This window comes from Hyposmocoma kahamanoa, unplaced genomic scaffold (assembly GCF_003589595.1).
Source record: "Hyposmocoma kahamanoa isolate Upper Pololo Valley unplaced genomic scaffold, ASM358959v1 161, whole genome shotgun sequence".
In the NCBI taxonomy this organism is placed as follows: domain Eukaryota; kingdom Metazoa; phylum Arthropoda; class Insecta; order Lepidoptera; family Cosmopterigidae; genus Hyposmocoma; species Hyposmocoma kahamanoa.
Window position 1 is genome coordinate 727,724 of NW_020653581.1, and position 26,272 is coordinate 753,995.

The 26,272-nt window shown below is 35.9% G+C and overlaps 2 protein-coding genes across 2 annotated transcripts in view; one reads left to right on the forward strand and one right to left on the reverse strand.

Moving 5' to 3' along the window:
• Positions 1-25,906, reverse strand: part of LOC113225497 — a 72,623-nt gene extending 46,717 nt beyond the window's left edge. The window contains exon 1 of the mRNA XM_026457810.1: positions 25,686-25,906. The gene's annotated coding sequence lies outside the window, so the exon portion shown is untranslated. The remainder of the gene's footprint in view (positions 1-25,685) is intronic.
• On the forward strand, positions 19,196-20,224 carry LOC113225507. The gene has a single exon (XM_026457823.1). The coding sequence runs from the start codon at positions 19,196-19,198 to the stop codon at positions 20,222-20,224; it is 1,029 nt and encodes a 342-aa protein (XP_026313608.1).
• Positions 25,907-26,272: the final 366 nt, after the last annotated feature.

The following is a 26,272-nucleotide window of genomic DNA, read 5'->3' on the forward strand; positions in this document are numbered from 1 at the left end:
GTTAATTTGACCGAGTTATAGTCCTAAGCATGAACGAGCAATGTAGTGAGATTTACTAAAAAGAACACAAGTGACACAAAATTATTTGTTATATGCATAATTTATTAATGTGGTGACCATTGCTGTGTCCTCATTTGTTACGCGATATTTGTGAGCAGGTTGTTAATTATGTCTGAACGAGGTTGTGTCAATTTTTTTATTGTGATTATACCTATAATAATAACAAAATGTACAACAATAAATATTACTGGTTATGTGACTGCAAGAAAGATATTATATATAAATGCAATTCGTCAAAAATGACGATGACAAATTAATGTAATAATGAAACAATATATATTATTGTCCTTCATAGCAAAGGTGATTATAATCATGGACCAAATACCTTGCGCAAGGAGTTGACTGAGTTTTTACAAAAGCTGAAACTAGATGCAGTTACTGGTTTAAAAGTTTGTCAAATACTACAACATAACACGAGTAGTGCGTCACAAGAAATATGGGAAACCTACCATCTACATCTGCATTGAAATAAATTATTTACGGTTCCAAACGCAAAATGCCGAAAACGGCTGAACCGACAGATATTCTTTTTCAAATTGGCGAAAATTACATTAATAATCAATAACCGCATTTATGAGGGAAAGAAGAGAGTTTTAGTACTCTCACTTACGTAACTTTTACAAAAAACAGAATTTTGTACTTTACATGACACATAAAGAAGTTCCTTCTATATTTCAACAGCTGTATATGTATACTATACATGGAAATATTTCTGAAACAAATACAAAGTAAAAACTTTTCCTTTATTGTTTTGTTTGCGTATCAATAAAGACAAGAGATCGTATGATGTTATGTTTGAGTTGTACAATAAATACGGTTCAGGGAATAATATGAATATTGTACCAAAAATTTGCGTCTTGGATTTCGAAAAAGCAGCTATTTCAAGTCTGCGTTCTAATTTTGAAAATCTAGGTTGGCACTACGTGGTTGTCATTTTCATTTAGGACAGATATATATTGTCAAGGTCAAGAACGTGCGTTACCTTCAGGATAAAGGTTTCAATTTTAACTCTGAGTTAAGTTTTCTACCTACGTCAGAAATCTCTTTCAAAATCATTTACATAAATGATAGGAAAACTGGATGGTGAGTGAATATATAAAGAAGTATATTAATAATTCCAATGTAATAAAAACTGCACGTTTAATTACTTTTTGCAGCTTTCGTACCGGCTAGGAAATGCAAACAAATTCAGTTCTGGCACTCGTCGGGCGCTGCCGCGACACGCTCGCTACACTCCCTCGGATCTAACCTAACCTACAGGAGGGGGTCGAACCAGCTAGGAAATGCAAACAAATTATGTTTTGGTACTCCGCTGGCAGTAGTTACTTAAATGGTTTATACAAAACTTACGTCAGTGGGACTTGCTATGCACCAGCAAAGTACAGTCCCGAATTTTGGAGCTGTGAAATTGTTTGTAAGAACCTATTATTCAGTGGAGACATGGCATTACTATGTTAATCAAATCATCAATAAGAAATAGACGGATTTTTATCACTTAATAAACGAATTAGCAAAAGAAATTATTATAATAATCGATTCCGACATCGATAAAATGACAACTGGATCTCCACCCGAAAAAAACCGGAAAAAGTACTTAAAAAAAGTAAATTCAAAAAGAAGAAAGCCATTTTAATGGCTCCATCGTTTTTGTTCAGTAACCTTTAACAGGTGTCAACTACAAATATGGAAATTAAAGGAAAAATATCCAGAACAGTATTTATTTTTCTAAAAAACACGATTTTTCAAAATAGAATTTTTCCATGACGCAATACTTTTTGCACCACCTTGCGGACGCTATTGCTGCACTGTAGTCAGGTACCTGAGTTCCTAGCATTTAGTTAGCATTTTTTTATCATTATTAATCACGATTACGAATACGATGATATTATGACTTATGAATTTACATTTTAACAGTTTTAAGACAAAACCGCAAATCCCGAAAAACCCGGGTTTTCCTTAGCTGAAAACTGGGTTTCAAAATGGACGGTTACTCGGTTTTTTCGGTTAACCGTACACAACTGAGATAATTTAAAGTGAACTGACTTGAGGCCCTGATCATTTATGTGTTATTGGGATGGGCGGCTATTTTAGAAAGCCGTCGAAATGTAATCAGACTTAATTCTCCAATCGCAATGAACGACCAATCAAAATGGCTATTTGTGTAAATTTGTTTGACGACCACTTATCTCGATTGATCCATTCTGATCATCATCATCAATGTAGAATTACATACTATTCTTGTTTAAACTGAGTTTGTGTAAAGAGGAAAGTAAGTTTAATTACCACAACGGGGTTAATGAACCACTAAACTCAGTTACAGTTAACCTGCATTACCAACAAAGCAAGCCATAACTGCATTTAATAATAAAGTAAATGCACTATACATATAATAATAACTGTTCAATTAAATATAAAATCCCGTTTCAACGTTTACGAGTTCTCAATAATGTAATGTGATTTTACGCCAATTTCTTAGTAAGTAGGCAAGTTAGAGTGTGTTAGACGTGTTTCGAAGTTTTCCGATCAGAAACGCATGAAAGATAGTACATTTTAGACACCTATTTAACAATTCTGTCGAAAAAACACGTGTCATGGGCTCACAACCGTAAAAATTACGGATGTGGCGATTTGACCTTGTGCAATTAGATGCAGCTAGAGTTACGCACCGTTCTGAACAGAGTTATTTGTAAAATTTTAACGAACTGTATTACTAACATCACAAGCAATAACTTTTTTCCATGACTTTTAGTAATTCGTCTGATTTTACTTTCGTGGAAAAAGTAAGAATATTTAAACAGGTTGCATCACGCGGGAGGCGTAGTTAAACAAGTTCCTACAAAATACAGATATAAAATGTTTCAGTTCTTGTTTCGTTTTTGTAGCTACAACCATTGTCATTGAAATTTCATCTATAATATCACAACACTAATGTATACTATGCCCTGCTTATCATGACAACGTTAGCGACATTTTTAGCGAAATTGAGTTATTAACATAATTCACCTTAATTTTTATTTAAAAGAAACGAGATCTACAACTCCCTGTAAGTGATTTTTTATATCATATTGTTTCAGTTTCATTATAATTATTATCAAACAAAGATCGGATACTTATAAAAAATTGACTTCGATCCGGTTGGATTCGAACCAACGTCTCCCAGCAAACCGTGTCAGACGCTACGCCAATTAAGCAACGGAACGTATCAGCGGACCTCACGAATTATTCCACGTGTTTGTTGCAGATCTTTGTTTTGGTTTTTAACGTTTTTTTTTGTGGTAGCGCCATCTGTGAGAAATCTATGAAAGTTTTTTCTTCAATCAGAGTTCACTTCAATCACTAAATGTTCGATCTTTGTTTAATAATTATAACAAACTAGTGGAGTAATTTCACAAAAAATAATTGAATATCATGGTCGTGAAACATCCTGACATTCAATAAATAAATAACTAAATAAATAAATTTAATTTATTGAATTTTATTTCCAATAAAAACTTAATTTCAGTTTTATTGGAAATAAAACTATTTTTCCGGATTTAAATCGCGTATATTTGTTTTTGCAAACAAACCGACGGACGTTGCGGGCCCTTTACAGGTCCCGTGGTCACGGTTGATTTCGTTCAGTTCAGTTTTATTGTTAAGCAAAATCAGTGTAATTAGGTGTGTAATTGAGGGATGCACGAAAGGAGCCTCCCCGCACGACGTACCATTCTTTTCCTATACGTACGGCGCATTCAGGGCAACAATAGACGAGCACGGCGATTTTTGGTGACCTTTCACTACGACGGCAAGGGTTTTAGTATAAGCCATCGATACGAAAAGAAGAAGAAGTGTAATTGACAATTTCCAAATAAAGAAAAGCTTTAGGTGCCAATATCTCGAAAGTCACCAAAATACAAATGCGTTAGCTATGACAAGGAGGACAGTATTACTATTCATCACATAGATACCCTCTACTGGCCTTAGTTAGATCATACCATTTCCGTAAACATAACACCAAACGACCGATTTCACGTAACGTATCTATTGCCAAAGCATGATAAGGTGCGTTTAAAAAATTTCTCGTAAATGGTTTAAACAAACGACTGACAGCAACGCGAAACGGTCAAAAAACACGTAACTGCAATGATATACGTGCTTTGATTGCGATGCTGTTCATATGTAACTGTTTGAGACATTACTGGAGAAACTGAATGTATGACGGAACAAGTGCTTTCTGTTACGTTGTAACGTATTACAAATATTGAGTAGATACAATCGTTTGTGAAAGAGCAATTTTCTCTACCTAATTTCGGTGGCAATTGTTTTTATTAAGTAGTCGAGTATATTATAGTGAAATATAGAATAAAAAAAAACAAAACTAAAGTTGTTGTTTATGATGTTAGTAGTATAGTCCTGTAAGGTTGTTAGTATTTTACGAATAACCCTGTATATTCCAGTAAATGTAATATTTATATAATGAATATTGGGTAATTTTCAGGTTAGTTTTCTCTACATGATTTTGGTGTCAATTTTTATTATTTAAATATTCTGGAATATACTACACTCGAACATTAAGTAATACACTTATCATTCGAATATAGCATCCTGAAATATTACTTAATATTTCACCATAATATACTCGTATACTACAATAGTAACAATAGCCACCGAAATTAGGTAGAGGAAACTAACCTGAAAATTACCCAAACATGCTTAACATTATGGGCGCTTGATTAAGAGGTTCGATTCCCTATAGGACCAATTTAGGTCCAACCTATTCTAATTTGTTTCGGGTAGGGTTGTTTCGGGTAATGCTCTCGTGTTAAATTCGTTATGTCGTTGAATAGCAGAATAATCAGAGTATTAGGAAATTTCCTAATTGGAGACCAGGTCATTGGTATGCTTGTATTAAATTTAGATTTCAGGAAATATCTATTGCAATATTTTCCACAAATTTACTAACAATGTTGTATTATTAATACAAAAATCTAACAAATTCAAAGAAATCTTCCTTCGATCCGGCTGGACTCGAACCAGCGACTGTTTGCCAAACCGGGGCTACAATCAGTCAAATAAATAACGTTGTCGAATATTATAATAATAACGCACATATAACGCACACATTTATAGTCCCGCACTAGGGAAACCCTGTATCGCAGGTACCATGGTGACACACATAGACAACCACAAATTATATTCAAACTCACGAGAGAAATAAATGTAGGCCTTACAAATATTTCTCCCAGCCCGGCAATTGAACCCGAGACCTCTGTGCGGCAGTCCAGTGTGGTAACCGTTCGGCCACGCAGGCGGTTGAATAACAAAAAGGACAAACACAAATAATCATATAACAATTCATCACCAACCCATTTATTCGTTCTACTGCTGGGCACAGCTCTCTTCTTGGCGATGGTTTAGCTCGATTGGTGGAATTACAGGCACATGGGACTTATCAACTTATGTCTCAGGGTGACGTGCGCAGTGGCAGTGCCCCTCAGATCTTTGCAATTTAAAGCTCTGACTGACACTGCATCTGTTATGGACAGGCGTGTCGTTTACCATCATGAAGAAAATCTGGTTTTTGATAAAAGGAGTCTAAATTTATTGTAATTTTTTAAAACAATCAAAGATTTTCTAAACGGTTTAAGTTTCATCAAATAACGAAAACTACGATTCAACATGTTTTCCAAATAATTGCTATTTCGCTTACGCACCAATGTTTGTATCACGTTAAATAGATATAGCCGCAATAATATTAAAAGCTCTACGCCGCGGACCTGTGAAGACCACCTTTGTACTATGCACGCGTGCATTCCAAATTTAAAGAATGTACTTAGAGCGCTACAGGAAGTAAATACCTTTGTACACACAACCCACTTCAGGTTTATGTAAGGTAAATTGCAGAAGTGTAGGGTATCAACGCAACCTGTTACAATTACGTATATAATGAAGCTAAGTTCTTCCATTTCCTTCATTACATTTGAATTACCTTTTGTTTCCTTAATATTGTTATGCATTTTATGTCTTTGCAGAGTCGATATTAAACGTAGATTATCTCTTTTTTGTTTTTCTTTTGTAAGCTTTATTTCTACACGATAGTAAAATCTCACGTTTTTTTATGATAAGTATTGTCAGTGTGACATTGAAGAAATTAATATTAATTCGTATTACAACTGCAAAGACTCGTTATCTATCAAAGTGGGCTAGTTACCAATAGCATTTTGATATCTCCACGCGGATTGGTCACTGAAATATAGCTCTTCTTTTTTTTTATGATACCTTGTGATGGGACGAATAAGTCGTGAACCTGTTGGTAAGCGACGCGACGCCCATAACAGCTGTAGTGCCGCTCAGAGCTTTAAGTCGAAAAATTGGAAGGGCATTGACAAGTTCAATGGTGCCTGTAACCTTACCAGCACCCTTACCTTTCAAAACCGGAACTCAGTAAGGCTCACATTACTACTTGGGGTAAGGTGGCAGTACTTTCCTGGACGATCTCTTTAACAAGGACCTCTAATGATACTTCTCCATTCCGCTTTAGTAAGCACTAGAGTTAAACGTACTTCAAGTGTCCTATCCGCTCTTGTGTATTCCAATTTCTTCTAACGACCTAAGGCGATTATCACATCCGCGCCACGCACTGGTGTGCGGAGCTGCGTTTTTCAACATTGTACCGAAGTAGCTCAGTTTGTAAAATGAAAATACGCGACGTACAACACACTGACAACGCGTCTCCGCGCGGGAGTGCTAGGTTTATGTGCTGGGCAGTGTGATAATCGCCTAAGCGCTCAGTCACACGAGGTGAAAGTTTTCATCATCATCATCAACCCATTTATAAGTCCCACTGCTGGGTACGGGTCTCCTCTCAAGCGAGGGTTTAGGCTATAGTCCACCAGCCCTCTCTGGCCCAATACGGTTTGGAGACTTCACACATTTTCCGATGTTTTCCTTCACCGAAAAACTCATTTCAAATTAGTTTCGCACATTAATCCCGAAAAACTCAGAGGTGCGAATCCGGATTCGGACTCTGCTTGAAAGTCGGTAGGCCAAACCATTAGCGCCCAGCTACATAAGGCGAAAGTTTTCGCGCGGCTGTTGCCCAGTTACCACGCCTTCATGTACATTAATTACGAATCTGAATTCTATTTACTAGGCAACAACATTTAAATTCCTCTGAATAATATAATCGTGCGGTCGCCGCGTAGACCAAATTCAGGCCAGACTCGCCCGCGTACCGGGGACGGTAATTTAAATTAAAGCTGAAAAAATAGAGCGTACTTGCCATGACAGTTAGACGCACGCGGTCGCCACTCCGCGACCGCGCGGCGGCCGCGCGGGGTAAGCGCGATGAAATTCGTGTCAAATAAATGCGCCCTAACGGTTAGCGCTTTGGGTGCTAGATCAGGAGGTTTCGGGTTCGATTCCCTATACGATCAAGTTGTCTAAATTGTTTCTGTTCTATGTGTACTGGGGGGTGCCCTGGAGTTAGTTTTGTGTTTGTACTCATAGTACGAGAGACCAGGTAATTGATGTGATTCTGTGACACAATATTCTTATTACTATTTTCATTCGACTCTGGGAATTAGATAGAAACCTTGTACTAATTACAGTCTAGCCATTTTACAAGACTAATAAAGCAATTTTATTTTAACATAATTTCCTAAAAGTAACTTGTATAAAGAAATTATCCATCAACAAAATATCTTTTAATGTTAGTTAAGAAGAAACCACTTTCAAAGCTATAGGTATTTACCTAATAAATAATAACGCACACACTCAACTTAGCCCCGCACTAGGGAAACCCTATGTCGCGGTTGCCATGGACACACACATAGACAACCACAAATTACACCAAACTCACGAGAGAAATAAATGTAGGCCATACAAATATTTCTCCCGGCCCCGGAATCGAACCCCGGGACCTCTGCGTGGCAGTCCGGTATGATAACCGTTCGGCCACGGAGGCAGTTCCTTTGTTTATATGTTCATTGTCTAGTTAACACTGGCACTAATATTTATTTTATTCACTTTAATTAACTACACTAATTCAAATGGTTTAGTTGTTTGTAGTCTACGCACTAGATTTGTATTGTTTAGTAACTGTAAAGCTTCTATGTTCAGGTGATGATGAAGTCTATGTTCATGAGCTTCGGCGTATTTTTTTATGACTTTATTTACAGGCTCTATATCCAAATGGAGATGCAGATCCTCATTTCGTATATACCAAAGAAACATGGAGCCGTAACTGTAAAAGCCGTCTGTAAAAGTGCTTTCATAAAAAAAGGCATATTTAATTAAATATCTGCCAAAAGCGGTTGACTGTCGTCACATTTTATTAGCTCGATTGAAACATTAAATCTAAATAAAAAAAGAAATAAAAAATTTCACTTCGTTTATATGGCTTTCTGGGCGATATTACGATGGATATAACGTTATCGGATTGATATGAAACGGATTATATATGGCCATTGTAAATTGATCTCTTATTTTATATAGGCTTGGCGCACAAAACTACTCACAAGGTGTCTAAAAACAATTGCGTAGATATATTACATATGTATTTCAAAATCGATCAATAAGGTTTCGTTACGTCTGTAATATTATGTAACGTAATCCATACAAAGCTTTTTTAGAATTTACAATGCAAACATGCTTCATAGACGTTAAATGGTATTCAGGTCATATTACAAATATTAATAGCATATTGTAGAAAGTGAAAAAAATTCTGTGCAGCTATAAAGATATCACGACTCTATAATTATGGATTATAGACTAATAAAGATACTGAGATACCGTTTGATCGGTGTTTTATATGACGGATTGAGATTAGGTAATATTATAACGTAATTTGTATAGTGAGAACACACACGCCATTTATGTATGCTCCCTAGCCATATTTAGAGCTTTATTGTCTATGTTTTTTCTCTTTAGAATGTATACATGCAAGAGTTTAAAAATGGCCGCCGTAGTGGCTACCATTAATGATTTTTTTTATAATATCCAGTGATGAGACGAACAAGTCGTGCGCCTAATGGTAAGCTACACGCCTAGCCATAACAGTTGCAGTGCCACCAGAGCTTTAGATCGCAAAGATCTGAGGGGCACTGCCATTGCGCCCGTCACCCTGAGACATAAGTTGACAAGTCCCACGCGTCTGTAATTTCATCAGCACCAGCAAAAAAATGTTAGAAAATTAACTATTGAAGAAAAATTAGAATCATAAATAATATAATAAGAATAAAGATCTGGCAGTATTGCTATTTAGACGTTTTAGCCTGTCTCAAAGGACGGAAAATTTTATTACTCTGTACTTGTCATAAATTTAAATTAACCTAATTCAGTCGTCTATTTTTCAAAGACGTTCCTTATATACAAACCATCAATGATTACTATTGGTTTCGTAATGTAAACGTAAAATTAACAACTATAACCTATGCAAACAATAATTGTACTGTAAGCGCATTTGCATACTGCATTCGTATCGTTTTCATTGCGAATCCGGGACTATACAAATCTAAACAACTTACGAGTCAGACGTAGTGCGCAAGCGCTCTAAGAATTAATCCTCTTTGAAATCTTGTCATAATCTTTGCATATAGAGCGACATAATATATTTTGGATTTGTAGATATTATTATCATAGCTTTAAGTAAGAAAACATAAGCAACTTGACTACAAACTTATTTATATTGCTATAGATGTTGCTATAGATGCCAGTACTTGTCATTCTCCGCACAAAATGAAATGGCACACTCAATAATAAAGTGGCATTATTTGAAACGCATGTAATTTGGGAAATGGACAATGCAAATTTAAAAAAAGTACGAAATAAAATTTAAATAGAATTTTGTCATAAGCCACATGCGTTACGAACGAAATTGGTCGATAAATTTTTAAGCGTAAATCATCAATGGCGTAAATATAAATAATTTAAAATTATGAAATGTAAGTACGCATTTGACCTCTATCTCTACTGATGGAAAGTGAAGATGAGATTGACAATGGAGCATGCACACCTAAATATTATCTATTCACTCTCGCCTTGAAAAGGCCCAAGTTATAACGTTCAGGGAACAAGTCTGCAGGCAGGGAATTCCACTCCATAGCCGTTCGTCATATAAATGTGGCAGCGTAACGCTTCGTGCGAATCTTTGGAATATCCACAACATAGAGGTGGAACCCAAACCCACACCTAGTTCCCCGGTGATGGAAAGGGGAAGGCGGAATTAAATCATGTAATTCCATCGCATACTCTCCGTGATATGTCATGTAAAATATCGATAAGCAGGCCATAAGCAAATTGTACGACGGTGTTCAAGGCTCTGCAGCTTCGTCTCCACTAATTTCGAGTCACCCATTAAATCTCTAACCACGGTTGTCAATTGAATCCAAGGTAGCCAGTTGTTATGTTGCTGAGCCATCCCAAAGGTGGCAGCAGTACTCCATGCACGACCGGACTTGTGCTTGGTACAGCTGTTTCATTTAGTGACAGATGATTTTTATTACATATGAGTTTATTATATCAATGGTATGATAGTATATAGAATTTTTTTTAAGCTGTTGCTAATAATAGGTGCTTTACTTATTAACGGCTTCAAAAAAAGATGGAGGTTCTTAGTACTTTACTACTTGATTATTCCGTCGTTTGTGAACCGATTTCGATGATTCTTTTTTTCTTGGAAAGGGGATCACTACTAAGTGATCCAATTCAAATGTGAAGAAAATATTACACTATTATAAGGATAGCAAATTAGCGGATATATCTATCATGTTTATTGTATTTGACCCTCTTTCCGTCAACTGATTTCAATAAAACTTGTCAATTAGATGTAATTTCACCAACTTTTAAGGTCGTTTGTTTTCATCAAAAATTTTTATGATATAATTATTATGGATAACAAGTGATTGTGTGCGTGTATTCTTCTTTTTATTTTGACAACAGTAACGGTCGAAAGGATTTACCACCCATTTTCGACAGTGTTGTTTGCTTAGCGACGGTACATTGCATTTAGTTTCAGTACATTTCTCTTCGGGGCCAATTATCATATGTAAGACAACCTCAGTTGAACAAAGACCTCGTAATGTATGGTGCAGGCCAATAAGGCAACCGCAAAACCTTCGTAATGAGGATGGGGCAGGATGAAAACGGAGTGAAAAGGGTATAAACACAGTTATGTAAACAGGATAGGAGTAGGCTCCAAAATTGTTGTTAGATTCGGTAACTATGACTGTATATTTTAACGCAACAAGATTATGATGGCAAACTATAAGATTTTTATTGTACAGGTAAGCAAATTGCACTTGATATCGTGACATTGATTAAACTCTACTACTGAATCGTAAAGCATGCAGAATCCCCAGAGTAGAATGAATAAGAAACATTAGGAGTTGCTCTTTGTGTACTTTTGACATTATTATTTAACATTTTATTTTATAAATTGTCCTAAGTATGGTGTGGTACAACAACTGGAAGTAAGGCGGGATCTGATTTTGATTACATATTCTAATTCTTGAGGTGCCATCTCCTACCGTATGCTCGCGATCATTAGGGCTATCTGTATTTTACAAGGGTTTTGTGCTCACGTTGAACCGTGTCCGGAGATTCGTAAGCCACGAAGTACGCCTTCTTCTAGGTGGTCGTTATCCCTAGACTTGATGACCTAGATTTCTTTGCATAATTAATCAGAACAGGTCCTAGTTATCATTACACATTATACGACCAAAGTACTGTAGCATGCATTTCTTAACGGTATTCAAAACCTCTAATTTATTATTCACCATCAGCACTACTCGTTTATACTCTATCCGTGCACGATATTTTCAAAATTCTTCTGTATACCCACATTTCGAATGCGTCTAATAGTCGATTGCAGAGTAGACGTCTCAACTTCAGAAATGCGTTACGCGCTTTATCTATCTACTTGATCTCTACCCTATAATTACGTATATTTTTAATCAATACGAAGTAAGCAGTACAATCCAAGTATTATTATTATTATTTAATTTCACTTTGAATGAACTTAAAAGTGTTGCCTTACAAATAATATGTTATGTTTCGTGACCTATTTTACGTAAGTGCCCTTTGTAATGGTGATGTACAAATAATTAGATAAAAAAAAATTAAATAATAAATTTGTCTGTATTGATTGTGTAATATCATTAGTAATTTAAATTTAACTTCACAGTTTTTACGAAAAATATATGCTATTTGAATTATATTAAGGAGGCCTGCATGTAACGACTCCTATGTTCACACACAATGTCCTCGATCTACTACTAGTCTAAGCCGTCGATTGTCCTACTGTGTTTTTTGGCTCGAAGATTTATTTAAAAAAAGAAATATTTGAGAAAGTTTCATCTTCATCGATTGTCAGTTTGGCTTTGCGACTTGCTGTTTGCCACTTTAAATGCGAAACCTCATCATTGGAAGAGTATAATTAAGCGCACCATAGATCATTAAGGTTAGTAGGAAATGTACCACAAAAACGCATATAAATTGAAGAAAGCATTTCGGTTTTATAAGCAAAACGTTCTAGCAATAATCATTATAATTTGTAAAAACGATGCATGTTTGTCAGTCAATTACGCAGGATAGCGTGTCGATGGTCTTCAATGGATAGATTGGGAGACTTGTTTGATTAATTTATATTATAATGTATCAACTTTTTGGCATAATATAGATAATATGGAAAAATGCAATCGGGCACTTATAGATATCTGCTAGAGGTATTGATATAGATATTGTCAACAAAAGCAGTGTCGTGTCAGTGATAATAATAATAAGAACGCACACTTATAGGCCCGCACTAGGAAAACCCTGTGTCGCGAGTGCCATGGAGACACACGCAGAGTTTTAATACCAGTACACAGATCCTTTTAAAAGATTTCGTCCAGGGAAGTAGTGCCACTTTACCTATTTCTGCCGCCAAGCAGTAATGTGAGGATTACTGTATATTCCAGCTTAGAAGGGTAAGAGTGTGAATACAGGCACATGGGACTAGTCAACTTATGTCTCAGTGGCACTGCTACTTATGTGGATAGGGGTGTCGCTTACAACGAGGCTACTTGTTCGTCCCGTCAAAAAAAAAACACACATAGAATACCACAAATTGCACCCAAACTGACGAGAGAAATAAATGTAGGCCATGTAAATATTTCTCCCGACGTGGGAATCGAACCCGGTATAACGTGGTAGACCAGGGTGGTAACCGTACGGCGAAGGAGGTAGTTAGAGGAGAAAATTATAGACAAAGGTTTGTGAATATGTCGATCACTTACAGGATTATCAAGATCATGTACAAAATGATCTCTAAGGGTATATGAAGACCTTAAGAAGTTATTCCCCAGTAGTAGAGCATCCGAGTATGTTTTTCAAGGCAGTGTGCCTATAATTTCACCAGCACCCTCACCCTTCAAGACCGGAACATAGTAATTAGCACATTATTATACTGCCTCTGTGTCCCAAAGTTTACCATGCTGGACTGCCACGCAGAGGTCCCGGGTTCTATTCCCGGGCCAGGAGAAACATTTGCATGGCCAACATTTATTTCTCTCGTGACTTTGGGTGTAATTTGTGGTCGTCTATCTACGTGTGTGTCTGGCACCAGCGATACAGGGTTTCTCTAGTGCTACATCGCAAAAAAAAAACAGCTATTCTATTTAAACGGTGCAAAATCAAAGCTAAGAGCTTGTAAGAACGTACATTAATTTCTCAGAGAAAATCTCCGAGAGATTAATGTAATGTAGGTTTAATAATGTTCGTAAACGGATATTTGTAAGGAAATTAATTTCTTTCAAGTTTGTAACTCAAGAGTAAACAACTCTCTGAGAGCATCCGACAACTTATGTTTGTAGGTTGCTTTGTAATTACAGCTTCAGATATAAAAGGTCGTCAATCTGCGAATAGTTTATTTACATAGATACAAAGGACTAAAACAAATTTAAAAATTAAATGTTAGAACTAGACTACCGTAAGGTACAGTAATCGAATGCTTGACCACAGTCTCACCTAAACTTGAGCTACTATGTGACCGATAATGTTACTTGCATATTTGTCTATCGAATGCAAATTCATTCTAACTTTGAACAACCTTAAATTACAGCAGACTATTTCAATAAAGTAAATTCCAAAAGACATTCCCTTTTGTCTCGAATAGACTAATCTAAACAACAATAATAAAATAATCTAGGCCGTAATAAATTCAAAGTCCGCTATCTTTTACACGGTGAGATACCGCGATGTTTATTACTTTCCGCTTATGTCAAATAAAACGGAACTTAAAATAGACGCGGAAACGTTTTAGATGCGGTTATTATTTGCTGACTTTTTGTGAAAGACAAACAAGGTACAGTGGACGTTATACAAGATATAAGTATATAGGTTTAGGTGCTGCAAAATCATGACTTGTTGGTCGGATAATAGTATGCTTATTTTGTGTTAAGCCACAGCCACAATGTTAGACCTGACGGTGTAGGTAGTGTGTCTAGTATATTCGCCGTGAATAGAGTAGATGATTATTTCGCCATAATACAAAGCGACATTGGTCTTTTCTTACGAGAGTGAGCGATTCGGTCAATATTGTAAGAACCACAGAACAAGAAAGGACAGTATGCGATAAGTGTAACTTTGTAAGCGAACACTCCATTTTTAAAATATAAATAAATTAATTGTAATTACACTATTATTTGTAATGTGAATTAAATTTAATTACATTCTTAATTATTTACTTCATTAATAATAACAAATTTCCGTTAATAAAATTCAATTTCATTGTTATGTAATGTAATAAGTAATGTTAAATTTATTAACGGGTGTATACCTAAATAAAGAAACATTTTATTTTATATATTATTTTTAATTATTATGATACAAACGTATTAGCGCGACAGATGCACACATTCGCATAATCTCGCGGTGCACTCATGTTGCAAAGCGCGGGTTGTCACACGGCGCCAGTTATTATAGAATTGAAGCATTCGTTCAGTGTTTAAAAATTATTCAAATTCAGAATCATTCAGCATTTCGTTTCTGTTTTATTTTTATTTTATTTGGAACAACAATGGAACAACAACAGCTATAAACATTTGCAATGAATATGTTTAGGTAAAGCTAGCCAGCACCAATTACAAGTCAATGTGGACATCTGTCTACATTGACTTTTTCTACAGACTTTAAAAAAATGAGGAGGTTCTCAATTCCAATGCATTTTTTTTGTATTTGTGTATATGTTACGCGATTACTCCGTTTTCAAATTCATCAAATTCTTTTTTGTTGGAAAGAGGGTACGAATCCGGTTTCGCGCACTTTCCGGTAACCGATTGCAATAAAACTTGGCAAATACATATTATATGTAATTCCACGAACTTACGAGGTCGGTTTTTTTAATAAAAAAGTTATAATTACTTAACGTCGAACAACCGATTTTTCGTGTGGTCATAATGTCTATTTTAACTTCATTTGGTACCTTAAAAAACCGTCGAACGATGCGAGCAGTATCAAATAGCACCGCTTTATTATAATTTGCTATTGCATAGAAATAAAAAATACCCCTTTCTACATCCAACATGCCTGGTGTAACTAACATACAAAAGTACCTTAACAAGCTTTCAAAAAATATCATAGAAATTTCGTCAACTTCAATTTCTAAGCTTCATTCAATGCATTGATTTCTCATTTAGATGTTGTAAATGTTTTTGATGGAGGTGTCGTAAATTTTATGCGTGAGTATCGAAATAAAAAGATTGCTTCTTAAGTGATAATGCTGCGGACTGTAAAAACTTAGATTGCGTGCTAACGATGAATAAGCAAGACCAGCCTTCTATGGTTTGTTTAACAAGTTCCACAACGCACAAAAGCATGTTTAGGACTATAGAAAAACAACAATAGCGTAACAAAATATAACATAAAAAGTTAAATTTAGAATTTGTAATAAAAAATGAGTGTTAAGTAGCACTATTTATCTACTATTCCATCCAATTTATAGGAATTATTTTATGAAATATGTATTTATCTATTTATTAATAATGTAATGTTATTGATAGTGTTTCTTTTTTGTTTTATTTATTTTTTAACCCGTTGTTGTAATAACAGTGTCCTGCATTTGGTCTGCAGGAAGAAAGTACCTTTTGTTTGTATTTTCCTTTTTACTTAATATCATCTGTGTTTTTCGTCGTCGTACTAATAAAATTATAAATAAATTTTAATAAAATTGACCGCACAATGTTAAACTGTAGTAACGACTATAGAAAAACAATAATGGAATAACGAAATATGTCATAAAAATTGTGATGAGAATTCGTAATAAAACTTCGAACTAATACACCACAACATTATATATCACCCTCAACCCATCTATACGTTCCACTGCTGGGCACAGGTCTCCTCTCAAGCGAGGGTTTAAGCCATAGTCCGCCACGCTGGTCCAATGCGGGTTGGGAACTTCACATGTTTTCCGACGTGCAGGTTTTTACGATGTTTTCCTTCACTGAAAAGTTCATGGTAAATTTCAAATTGAATTTCGAATATAAGTTCCGATAAAGAGGTGCGAGAGATGATTCGAAACCACGGTCTCTGTTTGTGTATTTGTTTGCTTGCTTGGTAATTTTAAGTTACCAAAATTTCGAAATTGACTCTGAAAATAGATCATCATATTAATAAAAGGATTCAAATACTGAAAGAAACCTTGCAAGGTGACCTCGAGAGATCTATATTTTCATGCGTTTACAGATTTTTTTTATAACTTCAGGTGACGGGACGAAGTAAAAAATCTCATAGTAAAAGATCTCGGTATTGATGTATAGAATCTCTTCTCAAAACTTTTGTTGTCATTTAGAAAAATCTTTATAATATGTTAGACAACCACGTCAATTGCCTGGTCTCAAACTAGGGAATTCCCTATACTTTGAGTACCACAGCAACGGAACTAACTCCGGGACGATTCCCAGAACACACAGACCGGAAACTCAGACAATTCAGAAAATTTCAGTTTCTAAATTGCTCCTACCGGGCATCAACCCAGGACCTTCTCCTCCAGTGCCCATAGTACAAACCGTTAGAGCGTTTGCGCACTACGTCCGATTCATATCTCTCGTCTACTCTCGATCTCCGTCCGACATCCGTCCGAAACAATGACAGCCAATATAAGTAATATTCGACAAAATTAAAAGACAAGTATCAAGTATGAAGCTTCATTCGCATCACGCGTCTTTTCATTTAGTCAAGTATTGCTTATTTGGTAGTAATTGTTTCGGACGGAGATCGCGAGTAGACCCCCATTTCCGAATCCGAGAAATGACAGTCCGAAATGTTACAGGTATCATTTTATCTCTAGGTATAAAAGCGATATTTGTATTTCCTCGGGTTTGAATCGGTCTTAGTGTACAAGCGACATCCGAAATGAGTCCGAATTTTATACGGATAGAATACGAATCGGATGCAATGCGCAAATGCGCTTAGGCTACTGAGGTCGTAAACAATTTTTAATACTCTCATTTTCATTCTTAATAACAATACTATTTTGTAACAATATACGTGTAAACATCTTACAACAACACTAACTTTAACAAAAACCTGTGACTAACTAGTTTTTTGTTATCAAATAATGACATGACCGTAAATTATTGTACGTAACAAACGCCGTTTATCGTGTAACAAACTAACGTTAATATTGAAAGTGAAACTTTTCTTCAGATTTGAATCGCTAATATAATTTCATATATGTATATTAGAGTTACAATATCCTTTTCCTTTCAAGAACAAAACTTATTGTCTTTTCCCTTTTTTCACTTATGTTGATACACCGAAATACATAAAGCCAACTTAAATCCATGGCCCGGAGTAGAAAATTCATTAAAACTGGTTATTTGGAGGTCCATGCAGCAGGGAGGATAAATTTATTTTATTATTTATATTTTCAAATTGAAACGCAGCTGTCTTAGATAATTTTTAAAGAAAACAAACTGTGTTTTTTTCAAACAAACCAACGTTTCTGTCAACTATGTCCATGGGACCTGCAAAGTGCCCTAACACAAATTTAGATTCGAAATAATATTGCCAAACTTGATGATTTAGATATTACCAAAGGCAAAGTCAAAAAATCATTTATTCCGTAGGTAATTTTTTTTCTTGAGAACGTCATTTTTTAAGCTGCTGCTCATGCACAGGGCTGACCTCCCTAAGAATAACGAGCGAGAAACTCTAGGGATTGCTCTTTTCAAATAAACTTAAATGCTATGGAATACACCTTAAATCAGAATTGTGTGGCATCTCGACTCGTCTTGTGTTTCCATACATGTTTATCTAACACATACTCTTCAATTTTGTAATATGACTTTTCAATTAAAATACAATTATTGTAAGTTTTAAACTTAGGAGATTATAATCTTAAATGCCCCGGAATCTTATTGTAAAAAGGTATAAAGTTCCCCATAAAAGAATCGTTTACTTGGTTACCTATTTAAATATCCACATTTATTACACAATCACGCGTACGCCTGTCTCAGGGCAGAGGTTACGTACCTGCATTTGCTATGTTCGTATGCCTCTCACATAAGGAGCGAGGCTATAGATTAATTCCGTCTTCCCCTTAATTGTAATTCCATTCAGATTCCATTGAGATTATATTGTAATTAAGATAATTCTGTTAAAATCTAGTTGCAATTGCAGTCGAGTCTCATTAATGGTCGACGTAGACTTACTAAAGCGTGAAACACACATAGACCTAGTTCGGTGGCTGACGCACCAGTGAATAGACGTTTCCGCGACAATTATTAAAAGTTAACCAGTTATTAGACCTTTGCTTTACGGCGTTTCTGTATAGTTACCGTGTCAAAGTCCGCTGGTCATCCTTATTTTTGACCAACCAACCAACAAGACCTACGGTATATGGACCTTTAACCGGGCGATCGGTGTCTCGCACGATTGGTATTTTAAAGTGTCTACGGTTGTCTGGTGTGGTTATCGGTGCCTCCTTGTCATACTTACGGAATAGGACCGTAAGGTGCTCCCCTAGCGGGTTTAGAGCAAGATAACGCATGGTGCATAGTGACGTGAACCGGATCGAGCGTAGCCTTCTACAACAAAACTATATATTAATCTTTAAAACTGGCTACAAAAGGCGTTTTACATAATCACGTCTCAAACTATTAGTGTCGCAAGTATGAAAAAGTGTAGTGGGTGTGGGCGATTTGCTGCTGCTGATGACTTTGCTCGGTGCACGAAATGCCCGGATGTCTACTGCAAAAAGTGTCGTAAGACAGGAATAGTTCCAGAAGACTGGCTATGCCCAGCGTGTGTAGCGAAACAGCCAAGAAAAAGCTGTGAGACCCCTCTGAAGGGTGTCCAAGATGTTACCATTTCTGATCAAACCAACAACCAACCTCTCACTGCGGACGTAATACGGGCAATTATAAGATCAGAATTAGCCGAATTGCAAACCAGTTTCGAAAAGAGAATAGTTCACTTGATAGCTGAGAAGACTAAAGAGCTTACCAAAGAGATAGAATCGCTTAAAGAATCACAAGCATTTATCAACAAAGAATTCGAAGATACTAAGAAGGAATTCACTCAATCTCAAGTTCACCTAAAGAAGGCACTTAAAGAAAATGAAGCATTGAACAGCACGATCACTAATCTGAATGTTAAATTGTTAGCTCTTGAACAGCACTCCAGGAAATCTAACATCGAAATACAATGTATTCCTGAGCGTAAGTCGGAGAATCTTATTAAAATGGTTCTTCAAATCAGCAAGACTACAGGCAGTAACATTACAGAAGAACACATACATCACTGCACCAGAGTGTCAAAAATCAACGCTACAAATTCAAGACCGCGCTCGGTTGTAATACAATTCGCAAGTCCTAGAGTGAGAGATACTTTTTTAGCAGCGGTATTGAAATTTAATAGGAAGAAGCAGAAAAGTGATAAACTGAGCACTAAACAGGCAGGTATCTCAGGTGATGCCTATCCAATCTATGTAGTCGAGCATCTCACCCTAGAGCAAAAAAACCTTCATGCCGCGACTAGACTCAAAGCGAAAAAACTCGGCTACAAATATATTCTCGTCAGAAATGGTCGCATTTTGGTACGAGCAACTGACAGTTCCGAATATGTAGTAATAAGGGACCTAAACGACCTTAACACTCTCAAGGAGTTGGAAATAGTTACTGATAAAAAAAGTAAAGGATAATATTTTTGCATGTGTTTTCATTTTTGGAAGATATTTTAATTTAAGTAAATTATTGATGGCAAACTTAAAACTTAAATGTTATTATCAAAATGTACAAGGTATAAATACTAAGACAGGACATATTTATTTGAAAATACTTAATTCGGATTTTGATATAGTTGTTTTTACAGAAACTTGGGTTCAGGACAATGTATTGGATGGAGAATTTATTGATGATAGATATGTGGTATTTAGACAAGATCGTAACTTGAAATTGATTCACAATAAAGCAGGCGGCGGTGGCGTCCTAATTGCGGTACACAAAAGACATAGTTCTTATAGAATCCCAATGCCCGAAAGTAACTGTGAGGATTTATGGGTGAAAGTTATTTTGTGTGACAAGCATGAATGCCGTTCCGTAACTGTCTGTGGTGTCTATTTACCATCTCCTTTGAAATTTGACCTACTTCAGAGCTTCACCGAAAGAGCTAGCAATGTGCTGTTGGGCTGTTCAGAGGTCTTAATCCTTGGAGACTTTAATTTGGCTTCAGTGGATTGGAGCAACAACAATCCGACTGACTATACAATCCCGATTGCTTACAATGGAAAACTTCGCACATGTGTTATTGATTTTATGGCTGAGTGTGGTCTGTCCCAAGTAAATGGTATTCGCAATGATTTTGGTAAATTGCTTGATTTGGTTTTTACTAACGTTCATGTAGCCTGTAATGTAACAAAAAGCTATTATCCCTTGGCTCCTACAATTAAATACCATCCTCCCCTTGAAATTGTGATAGATATCAGACACGATAACTATTTATTACCGCTTATTACTCCAAAACCAAACTATTTTGGGGCAGATTATGATCAGGTAAATGTGGCGCTTGAAAGTATTGGCTGGGATGAAATGTTTGCGGATTGCGATGGCGTTGATGAAATGGTAGTCAAATTTTATAATGAATTACATACAATTATTCATAACATAATTCCTACAACACGACCTAAATCAAAGTCATTTCCTTGCTGGTACAATCGAAAACTAATAAGAAAGCTGAATGAGAAAAATAAACTACGTACACGTTTTAGAAAATACGGCAATCCACTAGATCATGTTAAATTTGAAATGCTTCGCGATGAATGTGAATTTTTAATCCAAGCATGCCACACTAAATATATTTCATTAATTGAAAATAGCATTAGAAGCAACCCAAAGTTCTTCTGGAGCTATAACAAAAAAATTAGAGGTGACAGACCCGACTATCCTTCAACAATGGTTCTAAATGGGGTGGTATGTACGGATGGAAAGAATATTTGTGACAGTTTTGCAAGACATTTCTCCGGCATTTATGGCAATGGAGTAACTCGGGATATACCGAACACAGCAAATATTGTGCAAGCGCAGACGGTAATGAATGTTTTGACTGTTAGTGAAAACGACGTTAGTCTAAAGTTGAAAAATCTTGATACCAGTAAAGGTGCTGGACCGGATAACGTACACCCACATTTTATAAAAGAATGCGCGTCAGCTCTGGCTGGGCCATTGACTCGTATTTTCAATAAATCCCTTGAAATTGGCATTTTCCCTGCCATGTGGAAGGAATCCCGTGTTGTACCGGTTTTCAAGGACGGGGAAAGAAACGACATTACTAGATATAGACCTATTTGTATATTGTCAGCTTTTCCCAAAATTTTTGAAAGTCTAGTTTGTCCTATTATTAACTGGCATATGAAACCGTTACTCAATCCCTGTCAGCATGGTTTCCTTCCAGCGAGGTCAACCATGTCTAATTTAGCTCTATATATTGATGAATTAATTGAAAAAGTAGATCAAAATAGACAGATCGATGCAATTTATACTGATTTTTCCAAAGCCTTTGACATGGTTGACCACACCATATTAATTACTAAGTTGAAAGCATATGGTTTTCAGGGAAGCTTTCTTGATTGGTTGGGATCCTATCTGAATGGTAGAATTCTGAAGGTGGTAATGGGAGGCTATGAGTCGGTGGCTTTTACGGCTGGTACTGGTGTGCCCCAGGGCTCGCATCTCGGTCCTATTTTGTTTAATATATATATAAATGATATTTTCCAATGTTTCTACCATAGCAAGTTTCAGCTCTATGCAGATGATTTAAAACTATACAAACAAATAACTTCAATTGAAGATGCGGATAAAATTCAGGATGATTTATCTAGATTGACTGAATGGTGCAAAGTTAATAAACTCTTACTTAATCAGAACAAATGCTACCAAATCTCTTTTTCAAGAAAAACGCATCCGCTAGTATATAATTATCAAATCGACGGTACTTACTTGCAGAAAGTGACCGCGGTGCGAGACCTGGGGGTTACAGTGGATGGTAGACTGAGCTTCATTCCACATGTTGACAATATTATAAAACGCGCCTTTAGAATTTCAGCGCTTATAAGACGGACGACTAAAAGTTTTAAGAGCGCTGCTAGCAGGATGATTTTATTTAACTCTTTATCGCGTAGCACTCTAGAGTATTGTTCTGTTGTGTGGAACCCCCATTACCAAATACATTCTAATCGTTTGGAACGTGTGCAAAGTAAATTTCTTCGGCATGTTTGTTATTGTGATGGAGCTCTGGATACTTGTGACTCTTACGCTAAGCACTTGAAAAGATACAGGACGCTGTCTCTGTCGAATCGTAGAACTATGCTTGATCTTTGTTTTTTCCATAAAATTGTGAATAATTCAATAGACTCTCCAGAACTACTGAGTAGGGTTGGGTTTACAATCCCAAGACCAAATGCAAGAACAAGAAATTATATACCTTTCAGATCTCGTGTTTCTAGGACTAATCTTGGTATATCTGGTCCTATAAATAGAATGGTTAAAACTTACAATCAATTTCATAGACAGTGTGATTTGGATATTTTTAAAGACTCACTGCTCTGCTTCAAAACTAAAATTAAAAAATTCATGTCTTCTTAAAACTAAAATAAAATATTAAAGGGATTAAAATTGAAAATTTCAATTAAAATAAGTAATTTTATTAATCTGTAACTTGCTATTTGCTTTGTAATCCTGTAATAAACTCTTTAAAATGTAAATCTTACTCTATAACATAAACCGCTTGTATTTTACTAGTATGCTGTGGTAGCCTGTAAGTGCGATATATATAATGATTTTATATTTTGATTGTAAATTATTAGCTATACTCTTTGTATGTATTGTGTTGGCTATCCATTTCTGAATAAATAAATAAATAAATAAATAAAATAAAAGACCGGGTGCAGATCGCGCGCGGGTCGGGTCGAGAGGTCGACGACAACACACCAAGCGCGGACGCGAGCGCACATCTCGCGTATCTTAGTGTACCTACTTCAGAGAGAAAGTGTAGAAATTCAGGATGCAAGTTTGCACCACAGTAGACAAACGCTGTTTGATGCCGATATCCTGGAGAATTGAGACGTTTGAAGGAAACTCTGTCGGAGCGTTCGTATTAGTAGTGTCCATACTAGTATATTACATTTTAGTACAAATACGAGTACATTTACTATAACCCTTTCAACATTAACGAGGATGATACGCTAATGACGCCTTAAAGTGTCAATGAAACTCTTTAATTTTCAATCGAGATTAATTAATCTAATTTAAAAAAAAGTTATTCCTTGTGTTATTTGTGAATCCTAGTTAAGTATGGATTTATGGTTGCAGTTTATGTTCAGTTAAGTTCTTCTTTGACTTAGGACAATTGAATTAATATAAAGTGGAAATTCATAACATGGCAATTCACCATAGGCTTGGCGTCTAGGGAATGAAACTAATTTTTGTCAGTGGCGGTCAAAAGATTAAAGTATAAAGTCTGTACCTTTGTAAAAAATAATGACTGTACCACGTCCTTTTTCTCCGAATAATTTTTAATTACACTTTGTCCGTGCATAATTATTTAATTTTTACAGTCACGAAGCACTAAATCGAAAAACAATTAAAAATTTAGCTAACCTAAAATTCGCGTATAGTTTTCACCGATTTGCGTGTTAAAATTTAATAAAAAAATAAAAAAACATTCTAATCACCTTCTTTGACTGTACCTGATATTGATTTTAATAATTGTCCGGTAATAAATGTCCGGTTTCAATTCAAATCGTGGTTACGGATTTTGACAAGCTTTTATTGTGAAATTATATAATTGTTTTACGTTTTCCAATTATTTTACACTTTTTGTTTAGTAGCAGTAGGTCCTTGTAGAAGAGTTCGTCCAGGGAAGTACTGCCACCTTACCTATTTCTGCCGCCAAGCGGTAATGTTAATAAGTAATACTCGGCCAAAGCAAAAGGTAATGTCAATTTTAAAGTGGTCGAGAGAGAGAGAATGGGAGTAGACCCCCTGGTGCAAATACGAGAAGCCAACAAGTGCAGAGCGCGAACAAGCGGTGCTTTACTGTGAGACACAGTGCGGACCGCCGGCGCTGCCAGACGATAGATTAAATTTATTTAGCGGGGGGACGAACAGGCGCATCAATTGCGCCACCAAATCTGGGCAATCGGAATATCCTCGCAAGATGCTATCAGCAATAGTCAGTGGACCATAATTAGTCTCTAAAGAATTAAACCCAAGACGCCAGGATTTTCGTAGGGTATAAAAATAGGTAGTACCCTTAAATTTCCTAATACAAGAATCTCACGTCTTCTGGATTTTTTCCTGAAACTGACCACTCACGGTACGGGTATTAGTAGTAAACCCATTACGGTCCTAACAACGCCCAAATTTGGAATTTTACAGTATGACGATGTTTGTGTTAACATCCAAATTATTTAATAAATTACCGGATATTGAAAAAGAATTAAATTGTGGACAATTTAAAACGAAATTGAACAATTTGTTAGTAGGTAAGGTTAGTAGGGTTCCAAATTACTGAAGCCGCCTCATCCTCAACAATTCAAATGCAACTATTCTACTATGCTGGTATATATATATATACCAGCATTTTGCTTGTATATATATATATACAAGCAAAACGTTGTGACCGTGTATAACCATAGAATTTCAGTTACATAAGATTTTTTTACATTTTTTTTAACGCAACCAAAGAGACGAGTCCTTTATAGCAACACGTTGATAATTTCGCACCTTTGATATAATAAGGTTACATCAACAAAATTACAACTTTTTGGAGCTAAGTCTAAAGATTCTACGAACGAAATTAACCGATAACTTTTATAGGAGAGTTATAAAATTCCGTTATATACATAATTTGTTTCATATAGTTCGTATTATTTTTATGGCTTTCATATATTATAAGCATTTTTGACTTATTATACGAATTATACGATTAGTATACATTACAAAACGTGATTTGTTTTTCATGAAATGACGACGTAAATAAGCTAAAATATAAATTGCTGTTCAAACAAAACGTAAAGTAAAAAACTGACGGCACGCTTTCACGTAATGACCGTTCGAGAAATACAAAAACAAAACGTTTTATTAGAATGAACTGTCTTAACTTACCTTACTGTTAATGATATTTCTTATCCATTTTTCTGCACAAACTCTCACAAGCCAGGTCCAACAAAAATAGCCTTATCAAAATGCCGATAACAATAACGTAACTCCAACGTATACGTTAGACGGTGTATTAAAAAAATCGTTGTTTACTCTCGCGCAACGTTCGGCGTTTGAACATGGACTTGCGCGGTTAACTGACTATAGTCGCGGTGAGCGGCTGCGTTCTACTCATGTTAGAGCGCAAATGACCAACTCTACCGGCGAAGCGGTACAATCGCCTTGACGTCACAACAAATGAAATTAAAAATCCGAAGAAGCTCTAGTACGGAGCCCGTGCCATAGGTTGTGCCATTATCGACACTTGCAGAGAAAGTTACAGAATTACTTAGTCATTCTTGAAAGTGTAAGTTTGTTGTCGTATTTACGAAACATATAATATAATCGATGGAGATTCAGTGCTGAGAAAATCGTTCTAATTCCTGGTGAATGCGAGTCAGGTGACTTCCTACTTTTGCGTAATTTTTAAGGTGGTCCCACATTTCTTTTGTTACTACTTGCACAAGCACCGCGACGTTCAGATTTTGAACTTA